This window comes from Sparassis crispa (genome assembly GCF_003851025.1).
Source record: "Sparassis crispa DNA, contig_000009F, whole genome shotgun sequence".
Taxonomy (NCBI): Eukaryota; Fungi; Basidiomycota; class Agaricomycetes; order Polyporales; family Sparassidaceae; genus Sparassis; species Sparassis crispa.
Window position 1 is genome coordinate 1,549,024 of NW_020939756.1, and position 24,774 is coordinate 1,573,797.

Here is a 24,774-nt window from a genome sequence, read left to right on the forward strand (position 1 = left end):
CTGCATCGGAGGGGTGGCTTACGAGAGTGTCGTAGATACGAAGAAATGAATTAAACTAGAACACCCTCGGTGTCAACAGCATGGCGATCTATATAAGGTTGGGCTCAGCCACATCCCTCCAATGTCACGTGCATTGCACTTGTCTTGTAAAACTAACTACATTGCAAGAACTCAACGGAAGGCCATTCTTCAAACGATAAAAATTAGCGGCTAAGAACTCCGAATTTTTATCATTTGTTGTTCTCTCAAAGAGCTCTGCACTGTGAAGTTTTTTAATTTTCAATGTAAGGCTCCTGCACGTGACATGTCACGGCGGATGGTTATGGCTGAGCCCAACGTTCTCAGGGTGCTCCTGCCACGTCCACGCACCGACGCCTGTGTGTCCGCTTCATGCAAACTTGGCACACCAGTGGCATTCGGCTGGCCGGCCGTATTTGGGGAGAATATAAGCGGCGCACTCACCCGCACACACAGCGTACCTTCTCTCCTCCTCAACTATCCCTTCCACCACATCTTGCTCACCTTCTCCCTTCTTCCTAAACACCATTCCATTTTTCACTGTATTTACATCCTTTCGTTGTGGCTGACGAGGTGCCTCTTACGTACCTGAGCTAGTCATATAGCGTAGTCAGCCGTTTCCTCGTTTCAACGTTGGCGTAGTCAGCTAATTTCATCCGTTTCACCGTTTCATCGGTTTTAATAGATTTATTTTACAAGTCTAATTGACCCTGCGCTGCGCCCAACAATGGCCAACTGGCACAGTCCCCGGGCTGTGCCTGCTTCCGCCGCCGGAAACAGCGACACCTGCCTCTCGTGCGGCAGCGTAGCACCACCGACTCCCTTGGTGAGCGGCCGGACGGAAAGGGGCTCCAGCCGTCCTTTCACTCCGACCATCATCTGGCTGCTCACCAGGTACGTCGCGAAGCCCGATGCATGTCGCCGTTTCATGACGGATTCTGGCGTGCAATAGGCACATCCCTATATCTTGCGTCACTCAGGAAACTCTGAGCCTAGAAGATTAGACCTTACATCGATACACCAGATCAGCACACAGCAATCTACTTGTGCGGTACTATGTCCACAAGTGCACAGACGGCAATGCTTGTACCCTTGGATGTCCAAGCTGTTGAGACCGAGAGCCTTCTTTTTGATTCATTTCTTCGTGTCTATGACAGCCTCCTAAACGGCTCCGATCAGACCCTCTCCACACTCTCTGAAAAGGAGGTTGAAGCAATACGAGAACTCTATGGCAAACTTTCAAAGCTTCCCCTGCGCGACTCCCTAGCTGCTCTGTGGTGTTTAAGGGATGCGAGATTGGTTCACGATTCTCTTTCCTGTGAGCTGAGAGATCTCTCGAGGTTAAGTCATGGCCCGTAATGTTCACTCATTCTATAGACTCTCGAACACGCGCCATAGTCGAACGTTTCACTACTGCATCGCGCGATAGCCCAGCGCTGTCTCTGCCAGACGTCTATACGCAACCTCGCGAGTGGTCGCCTGACGTACACACCAATCTCCCTTCTCCAGAGGAAGTGTTCAACGCTCCTGTGCTTTCAGAACAAGGCGGATCCATCGTGGCAAAAGTCACAGAAACGCTGGTGGTGAAATATGGGCAAAGCATTTCCCTTCGAGAGGTCGCAGCAATCCTCTACGTTTCAGCCTACACTTCCGTTCCTGTCCCTCAGGTTCGTCGCCATATCCTCTTTCCATGATTCACTCAGCGAGCCTGCTTCGGAATGAAGATACATGGCATTTATGAGTACAAGTCTGAGCTCTTTTTATTCATGGACTTCATACCCGGTCGTACCCTGGAGGATGCCTGGCCAGATATGACGGCAGCCTCGAAGGACGCTCTGACCGAACAACTTAGGGTCCACATGAATTCTCTTCGATTGTTGCGCGGAACGTACATTGGTGGCCTTGGCTGTACTCCCTGTTTCGACCACATATTTGCCGACGAACCGCCTTCAGATTATGGACCATTCCCGAACGTCGCTGCCTTCCATGACACTCTCGGCAAAGTCATAAACTGCTATGGAGATCTGAAAGGCTTTCCTACATCACGGTCAAAACGTAGGCTTTTCAAGGACGATTACCGCATCGTATTCTCTCACGGAGACATTGCCCCCCGCAATATCATGGTCTCAGAAGAGGGGAAGCTGGCGGCGATCCTCGACTGGGAAACGGCTGGATTCTGGCCTGAGTATTGGGAGTGGATGAAGGCTAGTATTGATATTGGGTTGGAACCAGATGGCTGGGGAGATGCGCTCAATCTTATCCTGGAGCCGTTTGATGCGGATGCATTGATTGAAAACATGTTCTCGAGAGTACTTCTGTTATAGATCACAAGTACGTTGAGAAGTCCCTTATCAGTTTTCTATATCATCGGTTCTGGCAGTTCTTTGTGCCCATAGACATTTCCGAATCTAGTCTCCGTGGCGCATACTTTGCGACCTCCCTCGAGTCCTTCGCTGACGCGTACGTCGTTCTCTCTAGTAGCCATATCGCCATAATTGCGCAGTTCGAAATCCGCCAACCAATGCGCAATGCACTCTTTCAAGTGACCGACATGCGGGTTAGAGTAGCAGCCGCAATACCGTCAGATTGCAGATGCCTCGAGAACTGAAGCAAACTGTCGACCAGTCTCGTCAAACGTACACTATTTAACAAATTTCGCAGCACTTACTCTCAGGAATATACATGACTATTACTGCTGTTCTCCGTTTGGGCGGTGCTTGGCGCTCTCACCTGATGCGCTGAAGAGTGCATTAAAGAGTTCCCGTAAGGCCTGCCTGATTTTCCAGTGCTTTTCGCGAGGGGCAGAGGAGTGAATAGCAACTAGAAAATGCATTAAGATAAGTATGACCTCGATCTGACAATGCATAAATGCGAAACTTGGTCTGCCTCCTTGCAGGCTATAGTAATTGCGACATCTAAAAATCAAAATGAGTGACATGGCGCGAGGTAATTTTCATGGATTAAGTGCCAGTAAGCGTAAGGCTACTATCGACCATAATATGCTCGAGCTCATCAAAGAAGATGGCACCAGTGCGATCTGTCACAAACTAAAGCTTGTCTCCGGCGTCGAAAATCTGGACGTTTATGACATCCTGCTAACGAGGGATGTGTCCAAGAGAGAAACGGCTGTACTTGTCCAGTGGTTCAACCAATCGCAAAATTCTGCGGATTGTAAGCTATTCCTATACACAACAAATTCGGCTTACCGCTGGTGTCATCTCCGAGGCCTGGATTATTGAATATTGATGCTACAGCTCGATACGTTTGCAAATATTGACGTTGAGCACCTCGGCGCGGGTACGGCGTGCAGTCAGGGCGTACCATAGAGGACGCTCAATAGTGTGCGTTGGCTCGATAGCACGAGCCAAAATGAGTCTTTTGACAGCTACAAGCAAGCTCTTAAACATCACGAACTCACGAGATACGGTATAAATACACCGTTTTATCCCCAACTCAGGCCCACCGATCTCAGACCTGATGTTCCTCACCGAATTCTCAATCGTTATTACCTCGATCCAATACTAGTAGAACGCAGATTCAACGGAGTACGCAATGGACAACCGAGCGACGAACAAGAGCGCCAGCACGGACATCGGAGAGCGTGATAATAGGTGCTTTTTTTGTGGAGAAGAGGGTGGTAGGAGGATTTAAGACTGTCGTCGACGGATCCGTATTTCGAGTTCGAGTAGCTCGTGGTTCGCCTGGGCCCTAAGCAAGTCGGTCACATGCCGGTGGTGTTCTGTGACACCTCGCGTGGGTGACGTGATGAGTAGATAGCAGGCTGAGTCCACTGCCTCGAGGATCCAACGTCCATCATCTCAGCCCGCGAAACGTCGCTCTCTCTTTGTGGCGTACTCATATCTCGGCGATAATTCCCAGTTTTTGCCGCGATGGCTTTCTTTTTGACTACTCCATCCGACGCCGTGAGCCTCACTTTATATCTACGGTGTACCCGCTTCTCAACCTTGCTTCGGTTGAATTGGTTCCATTCTGCTCTAGCTCGTCCGCGCCTGATTCCCTACGCGTCTCAGCTTCACTCCTTTTCGAGGAAGAGATGCTTTCCCACTTCTTTTTCTATCCACACGTCCTGGCTTCGTAGATCAGTGTGCATGGTCTGCACCCGAACTCGTACAGTGTCTACCCGTCCGCACATTCCAGGAGAGTTTTCATCGTATCAGCTGAGAAGATCCTGGAGAGATAGAGAGGAGTTTTCTGTCCGGAAAGTGTCGCTCTCGTTCAACGACATATCCTCATGACGGTCCATCGATGTGTATAGACAGAGCATTTATTGAGTCAGTCCTCAGTCCTCTGTACACAACATTCAGCTTACTCCGTCCATTGACCCCGTACGAATCAGACCCTCCACCAACACAGGAATATCTCCAACAAGATGCACGAAATGCGAGAGACATAACCTCATCTCCGCAGATGCCTTCGAGGAGTACGCTCGGGATCTTCACTGCACGCTTGACGGGTCAGGTCTCTAGCGCGGAGGCTCGAGGGAGGAAGCACGCGGTGGATCTGCGCCCCGGAATGTGTAAATATTAAGTGTAAAATGGCGCGGAAGGAACGTCGGAAAAAATTGAGAGATAAGTAGCGCGCTCGATGCGAGGGCGAGAACGGGATTTCTAGCCATTGTGGAGAGCTCGAGAAGTGTATACCGCACGGTCATCCGGCTGAGCGGGCAAGCGGTGTTGGGGCATCAGTGCCTCCTGTTCTGCTGTGGCGGAAGTGGGGCACGACGAAGGCACGGCCGTAAATGTACGTGAGTCCCGCGTGAAGAAGGTCAAAGACGTGCGTGTTCTATCCTTCGCATTCTGCCTCCCCTCTTTCATCTGTTCTTCCGCTCTCGCTGATCAATAATTGATGGCCGGACTTACAATCCACCATCCATAGCTATTTGGCATGAGCAAGTCCGCGGCAATAAATCTACCATGAGCCATGGTTATCTGGCTAGTTCCGTCTCGCGACGTGCGAGGCTGTACATTACTGTGCAAAGTCGAGGGTTAGGATCGATTTCTTTTCCAACCCCTATTCGGATGTGCATGTCTGTATGGGCAGGGGGTTAAAGTACGCCAAATGACGGCAAATAGGAGCACGCACGACGAAGGAGACCAAAAGAAAGGTGGACAGCGTGATCAACAGGGCTGTGAACTGATGTCGATGGTTACAAGCCTGTGACTGTTTGAGTGGATCTCAAAGATTAAAGAAACAGAGACTGACGTCGTTGAGCAGGTCCCTCAGGGATCCAAAGGCGGATCACGGATAGCTGCTAATTCTTCGGGTGATTCAACGATTGAACTCGTATCCCTCTCTATTGCCGTCTCCAGGCTAGTCATCTCCTCGCGGGCTAACCAGAGAGCTATAACCATCTGCAGCCTCGCCACAGTCATCTTCATTGGGTCCAATTGGGCCTCTCTCTGTCATGGTAGGAGTCGACTCGAGTGACCTGCGATTTCTCTACGCCCTTACTCAGATCGCGGGCCTCTTATTTACATAAAGTGTCAGCATTTCAGATCAAACCGATCAAGTTGCGAGGAATTACCTGGAGACGGTGCGGACGGACCTGAAGATGGAGAAGGGGTACTGTAAACCGAATAATGAGCGCTGTCGAGGGACCGCCACAGATAGACAGGTGACATACGACATCTGACAGTAATGGTGAGGAAGATGCGAGGGTAGGGCGGGGAGAGGCATGGCATCTATGACTCCCAGCTGAACTGGCGAAAGACCTGCCTTTTATCAACATAGAATAGGTATGCACTACATATGGATTTTCGACTTAGGAAAGAAGAGCCGCGGAATTTGGCTGCAGATCAGTGGCGCGCGTACCACCAGATCATCGATCGGTGTGCATTTGTGTCCGCAACCCCGGTTAATCTCGATATGTTTGCGGATGTATATTTGCGTCGGAGCCAAACCATCGTCTGTCTGACACACAGCTCTCTCTGAGTCCTGGATTATTGAGTAACAGTGCAGCGCACCATATCCTGCCACATAATGGTGGAGATGCCCGTCCCAATTTCCCGCATCGAGAAGCGGTCGACACAGAAGCGGGGAAGCGGGGTTCCATATTCGACGCATCCGCACGTCCATTTTTATCACCGCGACGATATAGGGGCCATGTACGTGCCGCCACTGACTCCGTGCGCTCTCTTTGGTAGGTTTGCCTAGTGGAGCGTGCGCCATGGAAAAATTCCACGACATCGCATCTTGAATTCGATTCCGTCCTCAGTTCGACCCGGTCCGAAAAACCAAACTCGCTCGCGATCACGCGATCGCACGAACAGCAAACCCCGATGGTGAGCGCACAGCCGCGTACCCCTGTACACGCAGCTCTACACTGAGAACAGCGAGGCCACCACCAGATCTTGCAGGCGATCCCGCAGCGGACGCCTCACCCCACTTCTCCGAAATCTCTAAGGGAAGGCGCGGATAGCAATGTGCGATCCGAGCAGATGCTGCCGCTAGTACCTTGCGTGCAGAGTGGAGGGAGCCGAGCCCAGGACGTAATACAACACGCGTGGCTGAGCGGGGTAACAAAGCCACAGCACACATCTCGGTATCAGGCCGCAAAACTTGAAGTCGCTCGTCAGCGCTGGGCATCGGTGCAGAGGAGAGCGCGAGCGCGAGCCGAGCCCCACAGGACGTCTCCCGTGCACGCCCGTCCGCATGCACACACCTCTCTGGGCGCACGGGCAGTGGCTTTGCGGATGTGGACCGCGGAGCGGGGTGTCGGGTGCGGCGGGCTGTCACGGGATCCCACACGAGCGGCGGAGGTTCGTCAGGTGGCGAGGGTTTAGTGCCGAATGTGTATTCCCCGCGGGAGAGAGAAGGGGGGGAACACCGTGGGGATCTTCGGTGTGTGGGTGGGCGGAGAGCACAGACCGCCACGCGGGTGTGCCCGGACGACGTGCAGTTGCTGGCACGCGCGACGGTGAGAGGCATGCGCAGGGCGGTCTCTGGCCCGACTGGCACGCGCGGGGCTGGGAGCACGGCGCAGTCGACGGGCTTGCGATGTAGAAACCCTAGATGCAGTAAGTAAGCGCGAACAACAAAGTGTCGAGTGCCCGTAGACGTAGTGAACTGCAACTCTGAACGCTTGCGCCAGTGGCAAAGAAGGCGTAGTGATGAACTGTTTGCATCTATTTATTGAGTGTGGCGGACACTCTGGCGCTGCAGTGACCGCCTTCGACATCGACCTGTGAGGTCCAAATATGTGGTTTTCGACCTTGCGTTTACGAAGCTGCTGGTTTACCACTCGCAGCCAGTAACGTTGCGGCGCACCTTGCTTGTTGCACGGTTCAGCCTCAATTCTTGCACCGTCACGGTCTCACCTCGAGTTGCAATCAACAAGCAGATTGAGCAGTGTGCGTGATGCCATACTATCTCTCTTGATCCTGCTGAGACATTCTTTATCAAGGGCACGCTATTCGATAGTGACACCCTTCAACTCGAACTTGGATTTCCTGTGCTGGCGGTGTTGCACTACGGGCAATTCACACTGTGTCATCCACGCTTGCTTATCGCACGCACCAACGACTTACGAGTGAGGTTCCATCGCTTCTGCTAAATGCATTATGCACGCATCTCACTCCGCATACTGTTCCAGCTCATTCGAATTGCACATCTTCGCTGACGCACATGATGTCTCTGACATACAATCCCATGGCCGGTGATAATCTGAAGATTGAAGTAATGTGTTTCATTTATATTGTAAGAAGGGAGCATTTATCGATATTCGACTCCAACAGCCCGCTCAACTCGAAAGGCTTGGGCCTGGTGATAGCAATGCTTCTGAAAACGTGGGAGTGGCCGCAAAGGACTTGAACGCTAAACTGGAAGAGAAGGATGCCCTGCTCATGGAGTTTCGCACCATCACGAAGCTTCTTTCAGTCATCGGGCCCTCATGTCCTGAGGTATTGAACAAGTTGGGGAGCCCTGAAATAGTGGGTGCCCTCGATCCTGCTAAGCGGCCTGGTGGCGTGAGGGGCTCCTTCCGCCGGATGACAAAAGCAGATGATGACTCCGATTTGCGGCGATTGGATGCATTTGCAAGCTTACTTGTGCGAGAGCATGAGAATGTTGCAATCACCTTCAAAAGGGATACTTATCCTGTTGTGGTGGTGTCGCAAGATCAGATGGCCTCACCGCCCACCACCGTCACTATCGGGCATGGCAGGACAATGCAAGTCATGGCGCCGACCGCTGATGCCGATGCACAGACAGGCAAAGAAAAAAGGGTGGCAATGCCTAGCTCTCTCCTACATGGAGCTTGGCTCATCCACTTGTCACAAGAGAAGACTGAGCAACTTTTCAAAGAGGTCAAGGAGAACCCAGTGAAGGCTGTAGTGGACAATGCGTAAGCATTCAACGTCTTGAATCACAATAGTTTTGCTGACTCACTTTCATCCAGCCTTACCCAGCTATTCGAGGAGCACGCATCAATCATAACGAGCTTCTTTAGTGACTACGCAAAGGCTCGGGATGAGAAGGAGAAGTCCAAATCCTACCAAATGTGGACAATGTACATCTATGTGAGGTCCGCGATGAAAATGTATCGCAGGATGTTTTTCACCCTGTCCTGCCCATTCTGGAAGGCTCTCGAGAACCCAGCTGTTGAACATTTTGTGGAGAAGGAGCTGGACTCATTTACGTTCCCGACCAGCAAACCAAAGAGAGGGACTGATGATGACCTCGCAGTCTATTTGAAGGCTATTCTGGAGCTGGGAGAATGTCCCTCAGAGTCGAAGTTGCTGGCTGTGTGTACCGGTAACACTGCAAAGGGTGCTACCGAGACAAAGGCACTTTATACCAGGGAAACCTGTCTTGAGTTTCATATGGTACTATGCCATTGTGTCCTCGTTTACAGAGATGCCGTGGTGCAGTCCCGAGATACCTGGTGGCGGGTGTTGGCATGGAAGGACACCTGTCGAAATGCAGGCTCACAAGATTGTTGTGCATTGACGGAGTGGGACCTTCAGGGGCTCAGTGAGAGAGGGGTGCCAGTGATAACAAACAAAGCACAGGCTCTTCAGAATATGGAGGATGCTGCACTTGTCCTGATGGTGGCTGCTAATACCATCCACGCTTTTGCCTACTCCTCAGCACTCCCGCTCCATCTTAGCAACATTGCCGAAGGGCTGATGAAACCATTCGAAGAAGAACGGAATGCATGTCAGAGCCGAGCTCACTCATCCTATAATGCCGAGATGAAAGCATCTAGGGAAGCTGATGCCAAAGCGCGTGTGGAGGAGAAAGCCAAAAAACCTCCTCTCTTCGACGAGTCGAGCGATGAAGAATCGTATCACGAGTTATCTACGGGCAACTGGCTCGATGGTTCAGTAGTGTCAGACGGCCATACAGAGGCAAAGGTCCCAGTACCTGAGCTCAGTTCCGATGGAAAGGATGGTCTTCCCGGTGTGGGCAATGTTGTCAGAGACAAGGGCAAAGCATGCGTCGAGGGTGGTACTTTCCCCCCAGTGGCCATATACAAGGAAGACGAGGCACAGCACAATGTCAAGGCTGATCGCATGACCATGGCTAGCGAGAGTGATGCTCTCAATGAAGGCAATGACGAATGTGAATCGGATTTGGGAGCCGTGATGTCTAGCATAACACCATTGGTTGACCGCGTTGATCTGAAGATGGCCTTTGAGAGATGGTTTCGCTTGCAAGCCTCCTTCCCCGAATCCATCCGAATACTACAAGGGTTTGCATCCAAGTCCCCGTGGAAGGGCACTGGAAAACCGTACGAAGTTCACGTGGTAACTGCGGAGCATCAAGGTCAAGGAATGTTGTCGATAGACGATCTCATCAACAAGCTGTATAAAGATAGTCCGCGAAAGCAAGATGTTAGCCGTTACTTCCAGAGGCATCCATCAATCGGGAGCAAAGTTGGGACGACATTCTTAGGGACCTTGCATGCAGAGGCTTTTATGGCAGCCATTGTGAAGAGTGACCCTGATTACGCTGTAAGTTGACATATTCCTTGAGGGAGGCATGGGACTAATGCAGTTCATAGGTGTATGGCCAAGACAAGCTGGGTGTATCCAAACGATGCTGCCCTGTCTGTACTGCTGTGCTGGTTCACATCAGAGCTGAAACCAAGGCCCCGAAATTCAAGATAAGAGGGACTCATGCGACAGTCTCTGCTTGCGCTCTCCCACCTTGGCTGCCCCTGCCGATTGTCCAGAAAATTGTCGACCTTTTCCGAACCGAGCTTATGGAGAAGATCAATGCCAAGGTGGATTCTGAGTGCTACTCATGGATGAATTCTCCAACCTCGGTGGACTCGCACAATCTTCAGCGAATATCACAGGACAGTGCTGCCGAGCAGAGAGTGATCACAAGGAGCTTCATAGAAAGTCTTTTTAAACGCGATGGGGTCCGCGGCGGCTTCACACCTAAAGAGTAGCACTATAATCATCTGAAATGTATTCTTGTCTTGTTCCGGCTGATATTACTATGTTGTATATTTGGAACAAGCATGCATTCTGGATTTTATACGAAATTTTCTTATGCATCGTGATTTGACATTTGGGTTCCGCAGGCATGGTCTGTTTACGATATGATATCCGACTACGCCGAGGTACATAGACCAAAGAATTTCATGCATGCCATCTAGGCATCTTCAAGCTCTGGCGGATAGCTCCATTTCTCTACCCAGAAGCGCTTCCAAAATGCGCTCGACGAGCATCAACTAGTTTGCGTGGCCAGCGGAGCTCGACAGGCTGGAGTCCGATGTAACCAGCAACGGTAGTGTGCCCTATCCACATCGATAACAGTGAGCCACACGACACCAGAGACTAGCATCGCGAAGCGAACGATGGGCCAACTCTTGGTGTTGTCGATAGGCTGGCAAGTCGCCGACGTTGGCGTCGCATACCGCCTCCTTCGGTGGTCCGCCGATCGCCAGGGGTGATATCGGGCATAGACGTATGGTCCCTCCCTCACGGGTGTGACATTCACCACTGGCTGAAGATGTCGAACATGACCTTGCTAGCCACGACGGGCATCGGGATCGCCGATGTGCTCTTGACAGGCGCGGAGGCTGTAGAACCGTTTGACGACCGGGTACTGCCTGCTGCACTGCTCGCACTCGTAGAAGAACGAGGACGGTGGATGAAGTCGACAGGCGCAGCTATCACGGGAGGCGGAATGGTCGGTGGGCCCATGATACGCGCCGGCCGCTTGCCCTTCACACGAACATTCGATGATGAAGTGGTCGCTGTTCCCTTCGTGGCATGCGGTGAACCATCCTTCCCTTCCACAGCTTTCCCCTTGCTCGCCACTCCCGCGATCCTGTTCTTCCGCGGAGCCCTAGTCTTCCTCTTCGCTGCAGGAACCGCATCTTGTCGACCATCGCTCGAGGCCGTCGCAGTCGCTCTACTCTTGCAACCTGTCGCCACTGTCACGGCGGATACAGCCCTGGACTCTAGAACCGGTGCGGGTGTTGGAGCCACTGCAAACTTCGCAGGGCCACACACTCGCCCACCGCGGGCGCCCTTCGGAACGGACTCTGCGAGAACCCTCTTGGTGAACTCGCCGAGCTCCCTCGTGGTCTCCTTCAAGATCGTCGGGTGATCCTCGTCGATGGTCAGATCGATCACCTCACGCGGAGTGTTCCAGTGCTTCGTCGCGAACCCCTGCATGATGTGCAGCAGAGTTCTGGCCGTCGGCGATGCATAATCTGCAGCTGTGTCAGTGATAATCTGTCGAGGGAGGACACTCTCCTCACCATTGTCCGTGGCAGCTGCATCGGTGGCCTCAACTGCTGCCTTTGACTTCCGAGCCTTCTTCGCCGGCCTGGCCGTTGTTTGCGAACTCTCAGCAGAGTCACTGTCGGACAGCGCGCGCTTCGTTCTCTTTCCAGTCGTAAGTGCAGAACCTGGAGTGGACGTGATCGGAGAAACCGGGGCAGAGGCGGCGAGGAGAGGAAGTGAAGGAACGGTGCTCGGTAGAGGACCGGAGACCACTGTGGCCATAGGTAGGAGTGGATGAGCGGGTGGAGTCGGTGCATTATGGACAGGGTAGGGCACAGGTTCAGGAGCGGAGAAGAACATCGAAGGAGAGGAGATCAGTGGCGACGCAGTGGCCACGAATTCGGCAGGGTCGAAATCGAAGGCAGGTGCAAAGTCGGGGAAGGGCACAAAATCGGGGACCTTCTCGGGTTCGGGACCAAAGAGGAGCTCTAACGACTCGTCTGACAGAGTGGCCTCAGACTTGTTGTGGCCCTGGCTATGCCACCATGGGTCGATATCCCACTCTGTGCCTCCCAGTGGCAGATTGAGAGGCTCTGCGGCATATCCGATGGTCCCAAACGGATTCGAGGCAACGTTCTGGTATCGTGGAGAAACGTCAGCAGAGACGCAGAATAAAAGAGAGCGATGCTCTTACGTTCGAATTGCCAACGGTTGGGTGAGAGTCGGCGAGTGGCCACATTCCGTGCATTGAAGCGGCATGAGGGTAAGGTGTCGAGAACATGATCGTGCTTGGTGCAAAGGATAACAAAGGTGGCAACGGTGGTGATGGTGGTGGTAAAGGTCAAAGCGCAAAATGTCGAACTAAGTGGCGCGGAAACCGTTTTAAACAAAGCACACTTATGCAACGTGACGCGGCCATGGATTGCTTTGTTTGACGCACACGATCAAACTGTGCCACTCGGTCTGCTTGCCTGGGACCTTTGTCAATCCACTTCCGCTTGAAGATCGCCCAAGAGCGCATCAGACGTTCAGTCAAGTGTGTCAAAGCATAGTGCTGAATATATATTTGGCTACAACGTCAGCGCGTTTCATGAAGAGATATTTGACACTGACGGGATACACCACAACGACTTGTAATCACAAAACAGATTTCCATCGGCAGCAATGCACGTAGCAGTTCGGATATTTGCAGTGTCTTGCGTACACCTTGCCTGTCATACAATACGTGCGATACCACGTAAGGTCGTGGACGGCGAATTTGTTACATCTGAATGTACCTACCATGGTTAGCCCTTCACAGCATACAGTCTGACGATCGTATACTCACTCTGAAGCAGGTCATTAGCGAACACAGTTGAATCCGTCGGACACTAGGATAGTTTGCTACAGCAGTCTCAAGAGGACCTACACGCAAGCCGACGGATATAACAAGGACATATGTGCCCCGGCCCGTTTAAATGTCCGATAATTCCGATGCATCTGGGATAAATGGACAACGGCAGAGTATCAGGATTGTCCGGGATGATCAGATCTCCACGATGGTGGAGAAAGATGGATTGTCGACGCAGCTTCACGGTACTGCGTGCGAAACGGATCCCTGAAGATCGCTCCTGTATATCACAGAAGAAGCGTACGAGGACCTCGCATCAGCTGACTTTCCTGAGGACGCTAACCTATGATTCGCTCGGTACTGTAGTCAGTCCGTTCTTCACGAAAACGAGTACGAACCTCGTGCATCGTCTGTGGGTAGCCATTCGAGACATAACACTGTGAAATTATCTCTACATACTTATGCCGCTGGTGCTCACCGGTAAGTCCTATCACGCAACCGGCCTTGTCTGTTCGAAAAATCCTTCGGAGAGCTGCAAGAGAGACCGTCACACGAAACTGCGCTCCGAGTCTTCAAGCTGCTAGAAGAAACTGACCAGTCTCTGCAACGGACACATCATACTTCAGAATAACAGCGAAAGGTGCTGTTGAATGCATGTTCAAACCGAATTGGTGCAGCCTGAGTGAGCTGGCGATCGTTCGCGCGATGATCCTTCTGGCTTTCCTCTTCTGAATAAGGAGGGCTTCTGTAGATCATGTGATGCCGACGCGTCGCGTCGCCGCCGAGTCGCGCACAGAAAATTAATCGAACGCACAGTGCTGCCGAAGAAAAACACATCTACGAGGGGCAGCGAGCTTCGAGCCGTCAATAACACAGGAGTGCGCCGTACCAGTAGTAAGATTGGCAGCAAAATCTCTGCTATTCAGGTGGCGGAGTTCGCATGTGCTCCGAGTGAATTAAATAGACAGGCGGCCCGAGTCTTAATGAGCGAAACACGGCCCACAATAAGTACATCGACAGCGCCACCTTATAAAAACGATATATTCCAGACCGGATATCCTGATGGGCACAGCTGACTGGATCAGCTATCCGATACACACCGTGACATCATCGAGAATCGCACCACGGTAAGTTGAGTCGAGTCGAGGATGCAGGTGCGACAGGAGAAAAATCATCGCGATTCGATATAGTACTGTAAATCTGCACCTGGATATTCTCCGTTCCGGTTGCCGCGCAACCTGCGGCTTGGGGGGAGGGGGGGGCACGAAATCTGCTGCCCGCATGTAGACGGGGATATCCATGTGGACAGCAGCCATGCAGATCGGATTCATCCGTCGCAGAGCACCATCGGTTAGATCCGGAAGGTGGACAATATCCTTCGCGCGGAAGGCTGCACCATCAAACGAGCAGATATCGACGTGCGCACACCGGCTGGCTCGCCCATCTGCGCACATGCCCATATTCCGCAAGTTGAGCACACAGGATGGCGCGCGTCTGGGCGCGGTGGACGGATGATCGTATCACGTATCCTTTATCCTTCGAAGCTGGACGGCCCGGATATCGATATCCAGCAAACGTCGACACGCGGCGTGATGCCTCACCCTGCTCAGGCCGTATGCATCACCTGCTGCAAAGAAACCGTTCAATCCCGCGTTTCGAAAGGCATGAGTTTGCTCACCGGGACGAGCGCGGAGCGTCCATCGAATAGAAAAAGAAAGCTGACGGCGCATGTACACAATCCCAGACCTGCGCACAGACGGGAAACGAGCACGTACCGGCAGGACCACACTGCGTACGGGCGAGGGGAACCACGCAATCTGAGTGGCTGCTCTGTAACAGTTTCGGTCGTCGCTAGCTCCGCGGCTGTGGGGGCCTTGCGGTGGTGCGCTTCCCGCATGGAGGAATCGCTCGCGCTTCGAGATTCAAGCTGCACCCGTGTCGGACGACTCTCCAGCAGCCCGAACCCGACGTGCACTCAGCTGCGACCTTGAACGCGTACCGAAAAGGTGAAGGCGCGATGGGGAAGTAACGATGCGGGTTAAGCGCCGTCGAGCGGAGAGCGGGCTCCGGGCGTATTTCGTCAACTGCGTTTCCCCGTTGCAAGTAGGAGTGAAGAGCGGAAGGTGTACCCTCAGCTCCAGCACCGAAGGGTGCGTCGTCGTCGACGCAGCCGGCGGGCACCGAAACGCGATCGGCGCAGACGCGTAGACACGTGTAAGATCACGCGCGGAGAGCCCCGACGTCGGAGAGTCGAGACGACTTGGATGCCCACGGCCATAAAGTACTGGCCGCGCTGACTCCTTGCACTCCCGCACGATGAAGCACCCGCCAGTCCTCCTCGCCCTCGTCCTCGCCCTCGGTGTGCACGCCCAGAGCGCGTCGAGCGTGTCGCACGTGAGCATGCGCACACCGACGTTCCCGCTCAGCGGCATTCCCCTCAGCAGCGTCTTCCCCAGCGCGACGAGCGTCCCCTCGTCCCCGCCCGAGTCCTCCGCGTGCGCGTCCCCTCGTCTTGCCTCCACCTTGAGCGCTGACGTCCCTCTCCCGCACATCTAGCGCGCCCACCTCGGAGCCCTCCGCTTCGAGCGAACCAGCGACCTCCGCCTCCTCGAGCGCCTCCTCTGCCCCGGGCGCGTCCTCCGCGTCCTCAGTGACGTCCGCCCCGGGCTCCTCCGTTACCTCCGCCCCGAGCGCGTCTGTCATCCGCAGCTCCTCCGCCCCCTCCAGCACCAGCACCAGCGGCGCTCGTCCGCTTGCGCACGCCATGCAGCTCCCGCTCCCCGTCGGCATTGCACTTGGCGCGCTGCTCCTCGTGCAGTGAACCTCGCACTTGGAGACAGGCATGGAAAGACAGCACAGTGGGGACGGAGGTGTGGTGTACTTGTATCGTACGTCGTGAGTTTTCGTCGGATAACCTGTCTGTGTTGTTGTGTATAATACGACTCATCGGTTCGTGCTATAACGATCGCGCTGAGATCACACCTGCGCCGAGCTTCCTGGCGCTTCTGACGCGCCCAGTCGTCTTTCGTGCTGACCCACTGCCGCCCTGGTCCTCTACGCCGTCAGGTACCCCAACCAAGAGTCGGACCGCCCACACGCGCAACCAAAGGCCCGCCGTGTCCTCGCTCCCCTGCCGTGTGAACAAAAGTACTCGCTCGCGCCGAAACATACACGCTAGACTTGCACACACCGCGCGACGTCATCCGTCCCAGTCGCGGCCACAGACGGCGCTACACATGACTGGCCCCCTACCCGCCCCCAGCAATATTAATCTGCACCAAAACCCCGCCAACCACCATATCCACTACTGCAACCACCCGCATCCCCCCCCCCCCCCCCCGAACCGCTCGCGCGCGCCAGACCCCGCAAGTGCGGGCTGCGGTGCCCCGCCGAGGGGCGTGGATGTGCGAGTGCCCGCCGTTGCTCGTGGAGAGGGCCCGGGACTCTACATCGCGACTGCGCCGTGCCAGAGCCCGCCCCGCGCACGCCTCCCGCCGTCGCGCGCGCCACCAACCGGACACGTCGTCCGCACACACCCGCATGGCTACCCGCCCGAGGTCTGTGCGCTCCGCCCACGTACGCGCCGAAGATCCCCGCGGTGTTCCCCCGGCCCCCCTCTGTCTCTCCCGCGGGTGGGGAATACGCACTCGGCGCCAAACTCTCGCCACCTGCTGAACCTCCGCCGCTCGTGCGGGATCCCGCAACACCCGCTCCGCGGTCCACATCCGCAAGCCCGCTACTCGTTTGCCCAGAGAGGTGCGTGCGGGAGACGTCCTGTGGGGCTCTGCTCGCGCCCGGGCTCTTCTCCTCACCGATGCCTAGCGGGCCGTGCGTGCTGCGGCGGGATCGGTCCCCGCTCGTGCTCCCCCCTTCCGCGCCCACATCGTCGGACGGCGTACGTACCCCTCGTGTGCATTCAGTTTTTTTTGCCTACGCGTGCGTGCGGGGGATGGGGGGATGTGACTCCTGGGCGGGCGCGGCTCCCTCCACTCAGCGCGCAAGAGGCTCAGGTACTAGTTACGAGCGGGAGCGTCTGCTCGGATCGCACATTGCTATATCCGCGCCTTTCCCTGGAGATTTCGCGCGGGATCGTCTGCGAGATTTGACCGTGGGCATGGCTGTTCGGCTGCGTACCCCTGGACACGCCGCTCTGCGCTGAGGAGTGGATCCGTGCGTGTGGTGTGCGCGCGTGTGAGAACCGCGGCTGTGCGCTCGCCGTCGGGTTTTGCTCGGGGGACCTCGTGTGTTGCTCCCTTCGAGGTTTCGGAGCGGGGTGGCCCTCTGCGGGGGAGCTGGAGATGTGGTGAGGCGGGCGCTGTCGGCGTGCTCGTGCTCGCCGCCGGGTGTGGCGTTCTGCTGTGGGGTGCGGACACCGTCGTGTGGGGACGCAGCGGGATCGTTCGTGCGACTTTCGTGCGATTGCGAGCGGGTTTGGTTTTGTGGACCGGGTCGAGCTGGGGACGGAATTCAAGATGCGATGTCGTAGAGTTTTCGCGTGGCGCACCTGCAACGCAGCGCGGTGCGTCTCTCTCTGTGTTGTCGACGCGTGCGTGCCTACGTCGATGCGGTGTGTGCGATCGCTTTAGAGCCGGAGATGCGTCTCCGTAGTACTTACCTCCGGTGGTTCACGAGGCAGGGTTCTAAACCAGCGCAGCGTCCTATGTCGAATCTTGACTGCGTGCCATCTCCACGTCCAGTCTCATTCCGAAGCATCTTCTCGAGGTCAGATCGGGCCCATTGAAAATTCCTTGAAACTCTCAAGTTTCAGCGTACTGGTGCTGACTGCGGCCGAGCGACGAGGGTGCTTGTTGTGCACGTCTCTCGCTGGACATGATCGACGGCTATAGTCGGTCACGATCATCGATATTGTCACGGCCCATCGGCGGTCTGCTCGCGGCTTGGACGTGCCGGTGCTCGCAACACCACACCCTCCTCCGCCGTACCCGTATCCTGCTGTATACACTCCCGGAGCTCCCCACAATGGTTAGGACTCTCTTGCCCCCTTGTCGAGCGCGCCGCTTATCTCTCTTTTCCGACATTCCTTCTGCGCCGTTTTATGCTTGATATTTATACATTCGGGACCATAGATCCGCCGCGCGCTTTGCTTCTCCCCGGAGCCTCCACAGTATAGACGTCCGTCGGTCGTGCTCCGCTTCACGGGGCGTGCAGCGAAGATCCCGCTCGAGCTCCTGGGCGGGAGACGAGATGCGTGCGTCTATCGTATTTCGTGCGTTTTGTTTGCGATATCCTTCCGTCAGTGCTGCGCGTTTATGGTACGTCGCGGTGGCCCTAGTTGTGAACACTGGTCGATGGACGAGACACGCTCTCGACGATGCCCGCGCCGAGGAGCTGACCTGGTCGTCCATACGCCTCACCGTTCCACTCCAAACCTGGTAAAGAAATCGCACGGAGGGCGGCACGTACATGACAGGATCCCGCACTCACCGTCGCGGTGATAAAACTGGACGTGCGGATGCGTCGAATACGGAAGCCCGCTTCTGTGCTTCCGTGTCGACCGCTTCTCGATGGCCATTGTGCAGGATATATTGTGCTGTTACCGTGCAGTGCGCTATTGCTCAATGATCCAGGACTCAGAGAGAGCTGGGTGTCAGGCAGATATGGTTTGGCTCGCGACGCAAATATACATCCGCGAACATATCGAGATCAACAGGGGTCGCGGACACAAATGCGCACCGATCGATGATGTGCGATGGCGAAGAGGAACGAGGCATTGTGGGGTGGGTATCGGGTCATCATCATCTTCCTTTTCTTACATATCGAGTTTGTCGAGGCGTGTCATAGCACACATGTCCTAAGCCTCTAAGGCGAAGGCGGATATCATATCGTAAACAGACCATGCCTGCTGAACCCAAATTTCAAATCACGATGCATAAGAAAACATCATATAAAATCCAGAATGCATGCTTGTTCCAAATATACAACATAGTAATATCAGCCGGAACAAGACGAGAATACATTTCAGATGATTATAGTGCTACTCTTTAGGTGTGAAGCCGCCGCGGACCACATCGAGTTTTAAAATGCGGCGGCGGATGAAATCGAGTTTATATTGACTTTCCACCAATTCCTCTGCGATCTCTGTCTGCTCGGCATCTCTGTCCTGTGATATTCGCTGAAGATTGTGCGAGTCCACCGAGGTTGGAGAATTCGTCCGTGAGTAGCACTCAGAATCCACTTTGGCATCGATCTTCTCCACGAGCTCGTCTCGGAAAAGACTGACAATTTTCTGAATAATCGACAGGGGCAACCAAGGTGGGAGAGCGCAAGCAGAGACTGTCGCATGAGTCCCTCTGATCTTGAATTTCGGGGCCTTGGTTTCAGCTCTGATGTGAACCAGCACAGCAGTACAGACAGGGCAGCATCGTTTGGATACACCCAGCTTGTCTTGGCCGTACAGCTATGAACAGAATTAGTTCATCAGGAAAAACCTCCCAGCGCAATTGCGAAGAATTATATGATAATTGTGGATAATTCATGAGAATGAAAAAATTTGGAGTGCATTGTGAGGAAAGTCACTTAATTTCTCAACTTCAATGACATCAGGAAAAACCACCCAGCACAATTGTGAAGAAATGTATGATAATTGTGGATAATTCACAAGAACGAGAAAATTTGAAGTGCATCGTGCACTGAGGAAAGACACTCAATATCTCGACTTCAATGATAATCTGATTTGAAAACCTCATAATTACATGTAAATTGTACGCTAATCAGAAACTCTACTGGGATCTTGGAAAACAGTTCCTCCAGAACACTCTTGAAGAGAGTCATCAGCTGAACCAGTGCTTACCATGATCACACAGCAAAAGCAGAAACAGCACCGGCTCGACACTCAGCAAAGATGGCTGTAAATGCAGCAGCCGGTTCGAAGCGATCCGAATGGTGTATTAGATGTTGCCGATGTGTCCAACTGAGCAGCATGGGTAAGAACGCGAGGCAGGCGAGAATGCGGGACAGCAGATGCAAGGTGTACAAAGACGTGAGGCGAGAGAGGTGGAGGAGGCAAGATGCAAGGGCAAGATGACATGTGGAGGCTGGACAGATGCAGTCAGCGAGGCAGGTAAGGTGGGGAGATGCCAGGCAAGGCAGGAGATATGAGCTGCGAGATAAGTGCGGGATATGGGGTATAGGTGATCAACCAGTGACGATGCAACTTGCAAGGGTGAGTTGAAGTCATCGCCCAGGAATTGCCAAGTCCAACGGCACGTGATGACGTTGATTGGACCAAACAAGAGCAAGCACTGGTTCACTGCAGTGTCCGTCTTCTCTGCTTCATATTCACGTCTTTGTTGACCCGCAACACTTATTCTATGGTACGTGCTTTCTCTGTCACCCCTCACGGATGCATTTAACAAAGCTGATATTGGCACGCAATGCTAGGCATAGTATTGTGTAGTAGCACAAGGGCAACACTCGAGGCGCGTCACTACGTTCTATGTGCCTCGCTGAAAGACTAACTCGGTTACTAGTAAAATGAAAATGCAGGGCATCTATGGATGCTCCGACTCCGGCCCCCCTCAACACATCAAATTTAGTCGGACGCTGGAGTCGACCCGCACCACCCCATAAACCCCCGCAGCGGTTACCACCCCCTTGCGTACAATGACCCCGAGCCGTCATCTGCGCACGAACAATCCACACCAGGAATATATGACCTCGAAGCCGTTGACTATGACTACGCACACCCGCCCCCTGGCTCCCCTCCTGGTCCATCAGATCGTGCACTGCCAAATGAGTACGGCAATTCCAATGATCTCGTCTCTGCCGGTACAGATGATGCACGGAGAAGGGGCAGCTGGCTCAGGAGGTCCGCGGCTGCGATTTTGCCGAGCTATTATGTCGAGAGGTTCGAGCTTTCCCCGCATGCGCCCGCTGGTACGATCGGAGGGGGCACCTCCAACGACCGTGTCTTTGTGAACGTGACTGCGAAACCCTCACGGCCTCTTAGGATACGGGATGGTATGCTGGCGATTTTTCTCCCTTATTTGCCCAGGCGGTATGCAAGTGCCCTTTCGATGACTAACATATCTCTTTAAGTATTATACTTTGTACTGTCTAATAACATGCTCATTTTCCTACTGTATTATTGAGTAAATGAGGCCTGATTCGTTGTCACAACATGTATAATAGCAAGAATTGAAGAGAAAACCCTGTAACAAATGTGTGTAATGTTAAGAAATGTTGAGAATTAATAAGTGAAATCGGCAGGGGCCGTCTATTTCATGTAATTCTCAACAATCTTGATAATCGCTGGAACACGTAGAATCTCGACTATTCTTGACAATTAACATATAATTTTGACCAATTTGCGCGGGAGGTTTTCCCTGATGTTCCATGCCTCTCTCAAGCAATATGTCAACGTACATCACAATCAGAGTCACTCTTCAAAATGGCTGCCATAAAGGCTTCCGCATGTAGTGTCCCAGAGAAGGTTGTCCCAACTCTCCGCGTGATTGATGGATGCCTCTCGAAGTAACGGCTAACATATTGCTTTAGCGGACTATCCTTGTACAGCTTGTCGATGAGATCGTCCATCGACAACATTTCTTGACCTTGATGCTCCGCAGTTAGCACATTAACTTCGTATGGTTTTCCAGTGCCCTTCCACGGGGACTTGGATGCAAACCCTTGTAGTATTCGGATGGATTCGGGGAAGGACGCTTGCAAGCGAAACCATCTCTCAAAGGCCATCTTCAGATCAACGCGGTCAACCAATGGTGTTATGCTAGACATCACGGCTCCCAAATCCGATTCACGTTCATCATCGCCTTCATCGAGAGCGTCACTCTCGCTAGCCATGGTCATGCGATCAGCATTGACATTGTGCTGCGCCTCGTCTTCCTTGTATATGGCCATTGGGGGGAAAGTACCATCCTCGACGCACGCTTTGCCGTTGTCTCTGACAACATCGCCCGCACTGGGAAGACCATCCTTTCCATCGGAACTGAGCTCGGGCACTGGGATCTTTGCCTCTGCATGGCCGTCTGACACTACTGAACCATCGAGCCAGTTGCTCGTAGATAACTCGTGGTACAATTCTTCATCGCTCGACTTGTCGAAGACAGAAGGTTTTTTGGCTTTCTCCTCCACACGCGCTTTGGCATCAGCTTCCCTAGATGCTTTCATCTCGGCATTATAGGATGAGTGAGCTCGGCTCTGACATGCATTCCGTTCTTCTTCAAATGGTTTCATCAGCCCTTCAGCAATGTTGCTAAGATGGAGAGAGAGTGCCGAGGAGTAAGTGAAAGCGTGAATAGTATTAGCAGCCATCCGCAGGACACATGCAGCATCCTCCATATTCTGAAGCGCCTGTGCTTTGCTCGTTATCACTGGCACCCCTCTCTCACTGAGCCCCTGAAGGTCCTGCTTGGTCAATGCACAACAATCTTGTGAGCCTGCATTTTGACAGGTGCCCTTCCACTCCAACACCCGCCACCACGTATCTCGGGACAGTACCACGGCATCTCTGTAAAGGAGGACACAATGGCATAGTGTCATATGAAACTCAAGACAGGTTTCCCTGGTATAAAGCGCCTTTGTCCCGGTAGCACCCTTTGCAGTGTTACTGGTACACACAGCCAGCAACTTCGACTCTGAGGGACATTCTCCCAGCTCCAGAATAGCCTTCAAATAGACCGCGAGGTCATCATCGGTCCCTCTCTTTGGTTTGCTGGTCGGGAACGTAAATGAGTCCAGCTTCTTCTCCACAAAATGTTCAACAGCTGGGTTCTTGAGAGCCTTCCAGAATGGGCAGGACAGGGTGAAAAACATCCTGCGGTACATTTTCATCGCGGACCTTACATAGACGTACTTTGTCCACATCTGGGAAGAATTGGACTTCTCCTTCTTATCCCGAGCCATTGCATAGTTGCTAAGGAAGCTCGTTATGATCGATGCGTGCTCCTCGAATAGCTGAGTAAGGCTGGATGAAAGCAAGTGAGCAAAACTATTGTGATTCAGGACATTGAATGCTTACGCATTGTCCACTACAGCCTTCACCGGGTTCTCCTTGACCTCTTCAAAAAGTTGCTCAGTCCTCTCTTGTGACAAGTGGATGAGCCAAGCTCCATGTAGGAGAGAGCTAGGCATTGCCCTCCTTTTGTCTTTGCCTGTCTGTGCATCGGCATCAGCAGTCGGCGCTATGACTTGCATTGTCCTGCCATGCCCGATAGTGATGGTGGTGGGCAGTGAGGCCATCTGATCTTGCGACACCACCACAACAGGATAAGTATCCCTTTTGAAGGTGATCGCGACATTCTCGTGCTCTCGCACAAGTAAGCTTGCAAATGCATCCAATCGCCGCAAATCGGAGTCATCATCTGCTTTTGTCATATGGCGGAAGGAGCCCCTCATGCCACCAGGCTGCTTAGCAGGATCGAGGGCACCTGCTATTTCAGGGCTCCCCAACTTCTTCAGTACCTCAGGACATGAGGGCCCGATGACTGAAAGAAGCTTTGTGATGGTGCGAAACTCCATGAGCAGGGCATCCCTCTCTTCTAGTTTAGTGTTCAAGTCCTTTGCGGCCACTCCCGCATTTTCGGAAGCATTGCTACCACCAGGCCCAAGCCTTTCGAGTTGAGCGGGCTGTTGGAGTCGAATATCGATAAATGCTCCCTTCTTACAATATAAATGAAACACATTACTTCAATCTTCACATTATCACCGGCCATGGGATTGTATGTCAGAGACATTGTGTGCGTCAGCGAAGATGTGCAATTTGAATGAGCTGGGACAGTATGCGGAGTGAGATTTGAGGCTGAACCGTGCAACAAGCAAGGTGCGCCGCAACGTTACTGGCTGCGAGTGGTAAACTAGCAGCTTCGTAAACGCAAGGTCGAAAACCAGATATTTGAACCTCACAGGTCGATCTCGAAGGCGGTCACTGCAGCGCCAGAGTGTCCGCCACACTCAATAAATAGATGCAAACAGTTCACTACGCCTTCTTCAATGCCACTGGCGCAAGCGTTCAGAGTTGCAGTGGCACGTTCACTACGTCTATGGGTACTCGACACTTCGTTGTTCGCGCTTACTTACTGCATCTAGGGTTTCTACATCGCAAACCCGTCGACTGCGCCATGCTCCCTGCCCCGCGCGTGCCAGTCGGGCCAGAGACCGCCCTGCGCATGCCTCCCACCGTCGCGCGTGACAGCAACTGCACGTCGTCTGGGCACACCCGCGTGGCGGCCTGTGCTCTCCGCCCACCCACGCACCGAAGATTCCCATGGTGTTCCCCCCCCTTCTCTCTCCCGCGGGGAATACGCATTCGGCACTAAACCCTCGCCACCTGACGAACCTCTGCTGCTCGTGCGGGATCCCGCGACAGCCCGCCGCACCCGACACCCCGCTCCGCGGTCCACATCCGCAAGCCCACTGCTCGTGCGCCCAGAGAGGTGCGTGCATGCGGACGGGCGTGCGCGAGAGACGTCCTGTGGGGCTCGGCTCGCGCTCGCGCTCTCCTCTGCACCGATGCCCAGCGCTGACGAGCGACTTCAAGTTTTGCGGCCTGATACCGAGATGTGTGCTGTGGATTTGTTACCCCCGCTCGGCCACGCGTGTTGTATTACGTCCTGGGCTCGGCTCCCTTCACTCAGCACGCAAGGTACTAGCGGCAGCGTCTGCTCGGATCGCACATTGTAATCCGTGCCTTCCCTTAGAGATTTCGGAGAAGCGGGGTGAGGCGTCCGCTGCGGGATCATCTGC

The 24,774-nt window shown here is 53.7% G+C and overlaps 7 protein-coding genes across 7 annotated transcripts; 4 read left to right on the forward strand and 3 right to left on the reverse strand.

Annotated features, from left to right (window-relative positions):
- Positions 1 to 1,074: 1,074 nt before the first annotated feature.
- SCP_1005080 (Protein kinase-like domain protein) lies at positions 1,075 to 2,342 on the forward strand (the record flags this gene model as incomplete). The annotated part of the gene is made up of 3 exons (XM_027762373.1): positions 1,075 to 1,336; positions 1,396 to 1,685; positions 1,743 to 2,342. The coding sequence occupies 3 exons, from the start codon at positions 1,075 to 1,077 to the stop codon at positions 2,340 to 2,342; spliced, it is 1,152 nt and encodes a 383-aa protein (XP_027618174.1).
- A 3,946-nt stretch (positions 2,343 to 6,288) lies between these two features.
- On the reverse strand, positions 6,289 to 6,966 carry SCP_1005090 (hypothetical protein; the record flags this gene model as incomplete). The annotated part of the gene is made up of 1 exon (XM_027762374.1): positions 6,289 to 6,966. One exon carries the CDS (start codon positions 6,964 to 6,966, stop codon positions 6,289 to 6,291), a length of 678 nt encoding a protein of 225 aa, XP_027618175.1.
- Positions 6,967 to 7,686: 720 nt separating this feature from the next.
- Positions 7,687 to 10,435, forward strand: SCP_1005100 (hypothetical protein; the record flags this gene model as incomplete). The annotated part of the gene is made up of 4 exons (XM_027762375.1): positions 7,687 to 7,713; positions 7,773 to 8,380; positions 8,435 to 9,992; positions 10,043 to 10,435. The coding sequence occupies 4 exons, from the start codon at positions 7,687 to 7,689 to the stop codon at positions 10,433 to 10,435; spliced, it is 2,586 nt and encodes an 861-aa protein (XP_027618176.1).
- A 550-nt stretch (positions 10,436 to 10,985) lies between these two features.
- On the reverse strand, positions 10,986 to 12,504 carry SCP_1005110 (hypothetical protein; the record flags this gene model as incomplete). Its single annotated transcript, XM_027762376.1, has 3 exons — positions 10,986 to 11,710; positions 11,759 to 12,359; positions 12,418 to 12,504. The coding sequence occupies 3 exons, from the start codon at positions 12,502 to 12,504 to the stop codon at positions 10,986 to 10,988; spliced, it is 1,413 nt and encodes a 470-aa protein (XP_027618177.1).
- A 2,865-nt stretch (positions 12,505 to 15,369) lies between these two features.
- Positions 15,370 to 15,874, forward strand: SCP_1005120 (hypothetical protein; the record flags this gene model as incomplete). Its single annotated transcript, XM_027762377.1, has 2 exons — positions 15,370 to 15,548; positions 15,610 to 15,874. 2 exons carry the CDS (start codon positions 15,370 to 15,372, stop codon positions 15,872 to 15,874), a joined length of 444 nt encoding a protein of 147 aa, XP_027618178.1.
- A 2,009-nt stretch (positions 15,875 to 17,883) lies between these two features.
- SCP_1005130 (hypothetical protein) lies at positions 17,884 to 18,509 on the forward strand (the record flags this gene model as incomplete). The annotated part of the gene is made up of 3 exons (XM_027762378.1): positions 17,884 to 18,036; positions 18,141 to 18,280; positions 18,347 to 18,509. The coding sequence occupies 3 exons, from the start codon at positions 17,884 to 17,886 to the stop codon at positions 18,507 to 18,509; spliced, it is 456 nt and encodes a 151-aa protein (XP_027618179.1).
- Positions 18,510 to 21,429: 2,920 nt separating this feature from the next.
- On the reverse strand, positions 21,430 to 23,765 carry SCP_1005140 (hypothetical protein; the record flags this gene model as incomplete). Its single annotated transcript, XM_027762379.1, has 3 exons — positions 21,430 to 22,996; positions 23,051 to 23,658; positions 23,718 to 23,765. 3 exons carry the CDS (start codon positions 23,763 to 23,765, stop codon positions 21,430 to 21,432), a joined length of 2,223 nt encoding a protein of 740 aa, XP_027618180.1.
- Between the last annotated feature and the right edge of the window lie 1,009 nt (positions 23,766 to 24,774).